This window comes from Glycine max, chromosome 2 (genome assembly GCF_000004515.6).
Source record: "Glycine max cultivar Williams 82 chromosome 2, Glycine_max_v4.0, whole genome shotgun sequence".
Lineage (NCBI taxonomy): Eukaryota > Viridiplantae > Streptophyta > Magnoliopsida > Fabales > Fabaceae > Glycine > Glycine max.
The window spans coordinates 8,378,224-8,388,377 of NC_016089.4; the positions used below are offsets into that span (position 1 = coordinate 8,378,224).

Sequence of the window (10,154 nt, forward strand, 5' to 3'; positions counted from 1 at the left end):
GTTTTTAAATTTCAGTTTTAGTTTTAGTTATTTACTTACATACCAAATTTCACAACTTTTTGAACAGTTTACATTTCTTTGCACAGTGGGTTGTTTTGGTTTAAATTTTTTGTGTTTGTGATTGGTTTTGAATTTGATTAATTGCATGACTTGAGTGAATTGCGATGTTAGATCACGTGCTTTGAATAAGTATGCGGTAGTTAGAAGAGAAACAACATGAATTAAGGGCGTGAGTAAAACTGTTAGTTTGTTTGGCAGGTAAATAGTGAAGGTAATCATTGGCCATAACTCGGTGAGTTGTGTGAGCTTAAATTGTGAGAGAACGACTAGCATCGAGTACCGATCTTTGCATGAATATCTAAATGCTGAATGAATGCATGATTTGGAAATGATGAAGGTCGTGATTGATTGAATTAGCCACTTAGCCAAATAGCTTTACCCTGTTCATGAATGATGAAACCTTTGCACTTAAATCTGATTGATCGACTTGAACCCTAAGCTTGTTGAATTATAATCTCCATCTACCTTTCTTTAGGTTGTAGGAGAGCATTATGGTTCAAAGCAAATTTGTTCCAAATTTGGGGAAAGGTATTGGGTGGTGATGATTGTGGTAAAACAAACAACAGCCACAGGAAATTGTATAAAGAAGCAATAAATAAAAACTGCTAAAAAAAAGAAAATAAAACTTTCAAGAATAAGCAAAGTTTATGTGTGTTGTTGCTTAAGCTAAGTGTCTTATAAAAGTATGGCATATCAATAGAAGATGGAAATAAAAGGGAAAAGGGTGATCTAAGGATGAATGCTCTCCTAGAACCTAAGTTTTGCATCCTAGAAAAACCATGAATTGTTTGTAGCCCAGCCTCATTACAAGCCAAGATAGTCCTTCAAATTCAATTTGTGTGTTTGTGATTGTATGACATGAGATGAAATGCAAAAGTTGAGACTTATGTTGGTTGTTGATTTGAAGAATTACCTTAAACACTTGTGCTTATGAAAGAAACAGTGATCGTGAGGATTAGGCTTGATGAACCTTCCTTGATGCCTGTCTTGCTTGCTAGCTTATTTCATTTGTGCTGCTTAATGAACATGTTCATATCTTTGAATTTCTGCATATCTTTATGAAGGGTTGTTGGTTGAAGTATTGCTTGCCACTTATGTTAATGTGATTGAATGTTTTGGGACAAACACATTTTTGGTTAACCACTATGATTTTTATCACTTGAGGACAAGTAAACTATTATTTCTTTGCTAGAGGACAAACAAAACTGTAAATTTGGGGGAGTTTGATAGTCACTATTCACGACTTAGTTTTGCATTGAATATTTGCACAAAATTAGCACCTTACCTCCAATTTATGGTTCTTTTGTAGGAATTGTACATATTTTCATGTTTAGTGTGATTTTATATACTAGATACTCTCATTTTGTGAATTAATGTTGAAACCACTTCAGTTTTAAGCCAAAAAAAGAGAAGGTTGAAGTAGCTGATGTCTCGCTAAGCGAGGCAGATCCGCTTAGCGAGTGGCATCCATTAAGCGAGACATACAACTCACTTAGCGGGTTGGGAAACCCTAGAAGAGGATTAGTCAGAGATGTGCTTGCCCAGTGCGCCGCCAGCTCACCCAGCGATTAGGTTGTCTCTTCTCGTGCTTAGCGCGCCCAGCTCTCTAAGCCAAAATTCACTTACTCTGGTTTAGCGAGCCAGTCTCGCTAAGCGAGCCTTCAGAAGCTGAAATGTCCAAGAAGCCTTTAAAACACTGAAGTTGGCGGAAACTTAGAGGAGAGTCGAAAAACAGAGCACAAGAATACTAGGATAATGTTAAATAGAGAAAATACATAATAACATCAAGAGGAACTCAATAGAACAACCCAACGCTTTTTACTTGACTGGTTTCGCTTCTATAATCCTAGATATTTAGTTTATACTCAAATAGACTGTAGTGCAAAATTCAACTTGATATTTACTTTGCTTTTAGTTTATACAAATGTTTGCTTACTGAATGTACAGTGTCTGAGTGAAACAAATATCATGTGGATATGATACTCGGTCTTACCGTTTTATATACTACTTGTGCGAATCGGTACACTTACCGATGTTATTCGAACACAAAGCAGAGCTGGTAAACCATTAATAGTTTCTATATAATACAATCTCATATAAAATCATTAATTATTTTAGTATATAAAATATTTTAACTTTTGACACTAATAATATAAGAAATCTGACATTACTACATTAGAGAGAAATTAACAAACACAACTTTATTGATTCACTCTCAGTATGATTTATTATTAGCTCAACCTTATGAAGTACATCTAGATATATAACATGATGTGTAGGAGTAACGCTATAAGAACTAAGTGACCAAGCTTTATATGAGATTAAAATCGAAACATACCCTAACATTTTTCCATTCAATAAGAGTCATACCCTTTTTTTCGAATAAAAACCCATGGCCTTGAAATTAGTTTTTGCCAGAAAATTTAGTGTCACCAAATATCATTGGATTTACAGAAAATTCATAATAAAGAGTCCATTCTTGCCACAAAATTTAGGGTCACCGACGATTATTGAAATCAAAGAATTCATAATAAAAATCTAGTTGTTGCCATAAAATCTAGAGTCATTGAATTCACAAACAGTTCATAATAAAAAATTTGTTTTTGTCACAAAAATTAAGGTCACCAAAGGTCATTGAATTCACAAAGAATTCATAATAAAGCATTCATTCTTGTCACATAATTTAGGATCATCGAGGGTCATCGAATTCACAAAGAATTTATAAAAAAATTTGATCTTGCAACTGAATTTAGGGCCACTCAAGGTTATTGAGAACTCATAAATAATTCGTAATCAAAACTCTATTGTTGCCACATAATTTAGGGTCATTGAATTCACAAAGAATTCATAAAAAAAAAAATCGTTCTTGCCACAAAATTTAAGGTCTTAAAGGGTAATTGAATTCACAAAGAATTCATAATAAAACATTCATTCTCACCACAAAATTTATGGTCACCGAGAGTTATTGAATTCACAAATAATTCATAAAGAATATGTTCTTACCTAAAAATTTAGGGTATCGAGGGTCTTTGAATTCACAAAGAATTCATGATAAAGTATTCGTTCTTGCCACAAATTTAAGATCATCGAGTGTCATTGAAATCACAAAGAATTCATAATAAATCATTTGTTCTTGCCACATAATTTAGGATATCCAAAGGTCATTGAACTCAAAAAATTCATAATAAAAATTCCATTGTTGCCACAAAATCTAAGGTTATCGATGGTCATTGAATTCATAATAAAGTATTAGTTCTTGCCACATAATATAGGATCACCGAGGGTCATTGAATTCACAAAGAATTCATAAAAAAACCATTCGTTCTAGCCACAAAATTTAGGGTCATCAAGGATCATTGAACTCATAAAGAACTCATAACAAAAATTTCGTTGTCACAAAATTTAAGGTCACAGAGGGTCATTGAATTCATAAAAAATTTATGATAAAGAATCCGTTCTCGCCATAGAATTTAGGGTCACCGATGACCGTTAAATTCACAAAGAATTCATAACAAATCATTTGTTCTTGCTACAAAATTTAGGATCACTAAGTGTCATTGAATTCACAAAGAATTCATAATAAAACATTCATTCTTGTCACAAAATTTAGGGTTACCTAGGGTTATTGAATTCATAAAAAAGATTCAAAATATTGAGAGAAAAAATATTTTTTTTCTTGTCATAGTATTTAGGGTGATTCCGTTGTTCATGGAAAATATAACATTTTTGAATAATCAATAATAAGAAAAGAAAAATTTACCACGTTGTTCTAGAATAAAATTACTATCACAAACATAAAATTGCACCACAAACATTTGATTAAAACACAATTTTAGGACTGAGTGGCATTTGCTGAGTGAAAGACACCATTTTCTCATATCAATTATAAAGAAGTTTGAAGATAACATAATTGGAATGAAATAGAGAGGGAGCGAGAGAAGAACCTGGAAAATCAAATGAATGCAATCGCAAATTCAGACTAGCAACACCATGGGTTTGAAGCCCAGTCACGAATTTTTTCTTTCCTGCTCAGTAGCATTGAAAACGAATTCAAAACTGACTTTATTCAAAAGTGTGTGAGCCATGCACGATGATGTCTTGTTTGGGGATCCAAAGCTCATGTGATCGTTTTATACCTAGAGTGTTACTAGGTGCATCCAACATTTTTGCTGGTGCACCCAACAATTTTTTAAATGGCAAAAATGCCCCTGGCTTCTTTCTTCATTATAAACGCTTTTTTTTTTTGGAAATGTGCATTGTACGCCATTTTTCTTGCTTTTGTTTCTCTTGTTTTCTGTTTTTGGTGCTGCATTATCTCCAGTTCGTGGGTTCGTTGTGAACGATTAGGTGCGGTGAAGGTACCGGTGTTGAGCATTGTGGTGATTGTCGGTGGCATACGAGGTACGAAAATGGTGGTGCCTCTGTTGGGGATGTACGGATCAGTTACAGATCAAGTTGATCCGTAATATATTTATAGATTAACTTGATCCGACAGTTGTTATGGGAAAGGTATGTTGGACAGGTGGCCTCAGAAATATTAAGAATGGGGGATTAAATTAAGATTTCATTGACAATTCCTAATTGAAAATTTCCCTTACTTAGATATTCCCTAGATTTAATTATTTCTTTAATTACAAGTTACTCAAATAATAAATAAAGAGAAGTAACTTTAAAGAAATATAAACACAACAGAAAGTAAAAGAGATTAAGGAAAGAGAGAATGCAAAACTCAATTTATACTGGTTCAGCCACAACCCGTGCCTACGTCCAATCCCAAAGCAACCCGCTTGAGATTTCCACTATCCTTGTAAAATCCTTTACAAGCAATGAACCACAAAGGACTTCCCTCCTTTGTGTTCAATGATTACAACCAAGAAGTTATTTTCACTTCTTGCAATGAACCCCAAGAAACGTTGGTCCCTTGTGTCCAGTGATAACAACCAATAAGTTATACTCACTTCTTACAATAAACCCAAAAGACATTGGTCTTTTGTGTCCAGTGATCAACCAAGAAGCAAATCCTGCTTCTTGCAATGAACCCAAGGAACGTTGGTCCCTTGTGTTCAGTGTTTGCAACCAAGAAGACCTTCTCTTGAAAATAATCACCAAGAGTAGGTTTCTTGAAAAACTTTTTGTAAGAATGGAGGCGAGGAAGAAAATAGAATAGCACAATTTTTTTCTCAATGAACTTTTCTTGACAAAGCAAGTGTTGAACAAAAACTCTTAGAAAGATGTTGAGAATGATTCAGTTATGAAATTCGTGCCATGGTCACATATTTATAGTCATTTGATGGCTCTAGAAGAAACCATGTTAAAAGTTATGACTCTTGGCAATTTCTTCATAATTAGTCACTTTAAAAGTTGTGACTCTTGGCAAATTCTTCAAAAACCAGTCACTTTAAAAATTGTGACTCTTGGTAATTTATTTTTCAAAACCAGTCACTGGTAATCGATTACCATTATAGTGTAATCGATTACACATCAACAGTTGTGACTCTTCATGTTTAGATTTGAAAACCAACGTTTAGAAATATTGGTAATCGAATACAAATGTTGTGTAATCGATTAAACAAGTTTAAAAATGTTTTATCACAAATTGTGACTCTTGAAATTTGAAATTCAATGTTCAAAAACATTAGTAATTGATTATATTCCCATGGTAATCGATTACTACTTTGTAAATCAATTATAAAATTGTTTTGGGCTTCTGGTAATCGATTACGGCCTTCTAGTAATCGATTATCAGAGAGTAAAAACTTTTGTAAAAGATTTTTCTTTGAAAAATTATTTTGGACAAATTGTACTATTCAATCTTTTCTTTGAAAAATTCTTTTTATACTTATCTTGATGCTTTTCTTGAGGTTCTTGCATATCTTGAGTCTTCTATTGAATCTTCACTTGAATCTTCTTGATTCTTTAATCTTGTTTGAATGGATCTTTAATAATCTTTGGCATCATCAAAATAATTTTGGAAAAGCTTCTACAAGGTACGAATCAACTTGATCTATAAGTCTCTTACGGATCAACTTGATCCGTACGTTTCCCATAACAACTGCCGGATCAACTTGATCTGTAAGTGACTTACGGATCAACTTGATTTGTAGGTTGATAAAATCCTATTACAGATCTAGTTGATCCGTAAATATTTTATGAATCAACTTGATCCATAAGTGTAATTTAAAAAAAAAATTATGGTTTTTTAATTAAGTTTCCTTTTCTTTAAATTATTAATTTGTTTGTATGGTCATTTTTTATTTGAGATGGTTAGATCGACGAAGATCAGTGGATGTATGAAAGTATAATGTTTGAAGAAGCAGATATGGATTATCAAAATGAAGAAGCATGTGGTGCGAATGAACCACATGTTGATTGTTCCGATGCGTTCAATACTTATCAAGTTATAATGTTCATGTTTGTGAGAGATTTAATAAAATGAATACTGGTAGAAAACTTAAATTATGTGGATTGCTTTGTAGGTGTTTGACAGTCGAGAAGATGTTTTGCGGTGGGCTCGATCCATTGCTCATGAAAACGGATTTGTGGCAGTGATTATAAGGTCAGACACAAACACAGGTAGTAGAGAAAGGACTTTGTTTGTGTTAATTAGCTGTGAAAGTAGTGGCGAGTATAGGTGTAGGAAAAAATAACTTATCAGAAGAGACACTAGGACTAGGAAATGTGGGTGTCCCTTCAAGCTTTGTTGCAAGCCAGTGGTTGGAGGAGAAGGCTGGATGGTGAAGTTGATTTGTGCAGTACATAATCATGAATTGGTCAACTCATTAGTTGGACATCCATATGCGGAGCGATTGACTAAAGCTGAAAAAACACTTATTGTTGATATGACGAAGTCCATGGTGAAGCCAAGAAACATTCTACTAACTCTGAAGGAACACAATGCCAATAGTTGTACGACCATTAAACAGATATACAATGCAAGAAGTGCATTTTGTTCTTCCATAAGAGGAAGTGATATTGAAATGCAACATCTGATGAAGCTTCTTGAACGTGATCAGTATATTCATTGGCACGAAATAAAGGATGAAGACGTGGTTCGTGATATCTTTTGGTGTCACCCTGATACAGTGAGGTTAGTCAACACATGTAATTTGGTGTTTTTGATAGACAACACCTACAAAACAAACCAGTACAGACTTCCACTGCTCGATTTTGTTGGGGTGACACCGACTGGGATGACATTCTCTGCCGGTTTTGCATATGTGGAGTGTGAACATGTTAATAATTTGGTCTAGGCTTTACAACGCTTTTGAGGCCTTTTTTTAAAGCGTGATGCCCTCCCTGGAGTTATTGTCACTGACAGAGACCAAGCATTGATGAATGTAGTGAAGACTGTATTCCCTGATTGTACAAATTTGTTGTGCAGCTTTCACATAAACAAGAATGTGAAGGCCAAATGTAAATCACTAATTAGGCAAAAAAATGTTTGGGATTATGTCATGGATTGTTGGGGATGTCTGACTGATTCTCCTTCATAATAGCAATTTGATGAATGCCTGAAGAAGTTCGAAATGGCTTGCTCACCTTGGCCAATGTTTGTTGACTATGTCAAGGAAACATGGATAATACCACACAAGGAAAAATTTGTTTCCGCCTGGACTAATAAGGTGATGCACTTAGGAAACACAACAACAAACATGTATGAAATTGTTCAACTATTTCTATTAATGTTGATGAATTGATGGAATTGTATTATTGTATATGTTTATTGTTATTTGTGTATTTGAAATGTAGGGTTGAATTTGCTCACTCGTCTTTAAAAAAATTGTTACAAAATAGCCTTGGAGACTTATGCAGTGTGTGGGATGCCATGAACAACATGATTATGTTGCAGCACACGAAGATTAAAGCATCATTTGAAACAAGTACACATGTCGTTGGACATGTCTTCAAAAAAACCTTATATAGGAGGCTTCTTGGAATGGTTTCAAGGTATGCGAAATGTGGAATGCGAAATGCGGAATGGATGCAAAATGCAGAAGAACCAGTCCATGTAGTCGCTGGCACACTGCCCTAGCACAACGCAGATGTCATCTACTGTAGCCATATGGTCCGAATAGTGCATCCACCAGTCGTGTATATCATCAAATGACACTCATGAATCGGCAGGTAGAGTAGGAATGGTCTGGGTGTATCCAAACTGTCGCATGACCTTCTCTGGTCGATAATACACAACAACAGGCCCCCAGTGCAACAGACCAGAATAACATGAAATCATATGGAAGTTCCGGACCGGTCGATGCTCCCCATATGGAATCCAACAGACATCCAGAATCTGGAGTCAATCTAGGCGTTCCCTGTACGTCGGTGTACGTATGCTCTTCACGGTCTTCTTCATAGCAATCCATCTACCGGCACACAGTGAATCCTCGTCGTAGTCCGGATCAGCAGTGGACTCTGCGACTGAGGGAAAGTGCTCGTATATCCAGCACTACAGAGGTAATATGAAAATCATAAAATTAATAATGAAAGTCTAAAAAAATTTCAAGTTAAACATTGTTAAACCTCAACGAATCAAAAACATGTTTGTTACCTGCAACAGCATGATGTAACCACCAAGCTGTCGGCTGGTGCTGATAGAAGCATCATTCAGGTGGTCGTACATATGCACCAACGCAGCTACTCCCCAAGCGTACCTCTTAGTCTGATTGAGGTCATGAAGGGCCTCCAAAAACACAACATGAACATGGGTTGCACTCTTGTTAGCGAAAAGAGTGCAACCTAGAAGATGAAGAAGAAACATGCGAGTCGCAGCTGTCCAATGTCATGCCTGGCATCGCCACTCATAGATATCACGTACCCATTGTAGGTGTATGTATAGTCCACGACACTGCCCTATCTCAGCCCTGGAAGCTCTGTAGTGACCATCAATAACTCTACCAACATCTGTACAACATCATCCATGTGCACGGGCTGAAAGGCATGCAAGTCGCCAACCATGGGCAGATGCAGAAGAGACGCGACGTTGCCCAGCATGATCATCACCTCTCCCATAGGGAGATGGAAACTAGAAGTCTCCCGGTGCCACTGCTCGACAAACGACAACAAAAGTCCTCGATCGCCAGTGTCTATCGAGCACGCAATCAGAGGACTTAGTCCTGTCCCAGCAACTAGCCCTTCAATGGTAGGGACAGGCCTGCCTAAACTATGCATCTTCCTCCCGTGAGAGGATAACTTCAACTCAGGACGCTCCTGAATTGAAGTATAAAGGAACTCACAATTCGTTAACATCATCTTTTAAAGGAAAACAAATTTCAATGATAAAGTATAATTAACAACTAACTAAAATTGAATATTATAAATACCTCTCCTGTCCATACGCTGCCTGCGACGTGATCCGCATACTCGGTCAGTACAGATGGGTCGCTCGGACCACCCAGAAATCCCTCAGGCTCATCCTCAGCAGCCTGTGCACCAGTGTCTACATCATCCTCTGCAGCAGTGTTTGCACCAGTGTCCTGAATGTCAGCTTCTACCATTGGCTCATCCGCATCTAGACCAGCCTCAGTCGAGGCTAAGTCAGGACCAGGTACGTCAATCTCAGTCGCAGGTACGTCAGCCTCATCCGTAACAGTCACAGGTACTCGTTGCCTACGTGCGGATGCGGTAGGCCTTCGGCGCTGGGGAGAATCGTCAGAATCATCATGATCACCTCTCCCCAGACCTCTACCACTAACCGTACCTAAAGCACGGCCTAGGCCTCTAGTCCTAACCATGATTTGCAGATCCTAAACGATGACGAAAATTTGCTAAGAGGCATCCACAAAGTGAAAATCATTGGCTTATATCAATCGAATTGAATCATAGTGTTAAATGAAAGGGAAAGTGCAAGTGCATGAGTTAGTCCTGGTGCATTACCAGCAACTACTACTATCCACTCTTGTTCACTCCTTCTTTAAATGATTAATTTTGTTCCATTGAAGCTCAATATTAATTTCAAATCATGATTACATGCTCTTTAAATGAATTACTGCATAAACTTTTGACCACAAAACATAACAACTATGAGCATGAAAGCACACATCCAATTACATGTTATCTACGCATGCATTATACAGTACAAACCAAAAAAGCCTACT

At 36.4% G+C, this 10,154-nt stretch overlaps 1 protein-coding gene across 1 annotated transcript; it reads right to left on the reverse strand.

Moving 5' to 3' along the window:
• Nucleotides 1-8,910: 8,910 nt before the first annotated feature.
• Nucleotides 8,911-9,791, reverse strand: LOC102659683 (uncharacterized). Its single transcript, XM_006575760.1, has 2 exons — nt 9,381-9,791; nt 8,911-9,267 (listed from the first exon to the last, which is right to left on the reverse strand). Exons 1-2 carry the CDS (start codon nt 9,789-9,791, stop codon nt 8,911-8,913), a joined length of 768 nt encoding a protein of 255 aa, XP_006575823.1.
• Nucleotides 9,792-10,154: the final 363 nt, after the last annotated feature.

Bases quoted from the DNA above. Each gene is read 5' to 3' on its own strand.
- LOC102659683 (XM_006575760.1), bottom strand. From the start codon at position 9,791: ATGGTTAGGACTAGAGGCCTAGGCCGTGCTTTAGGTACGGTTAGTGGT. The intron at 9,268-9,380 runs GTATTTATAATA...ACTTCAATTCAG, and splicing joins GCAGCGTATGGACAGGAGAG to GAGCGTCCTGAGTTGAAGTT.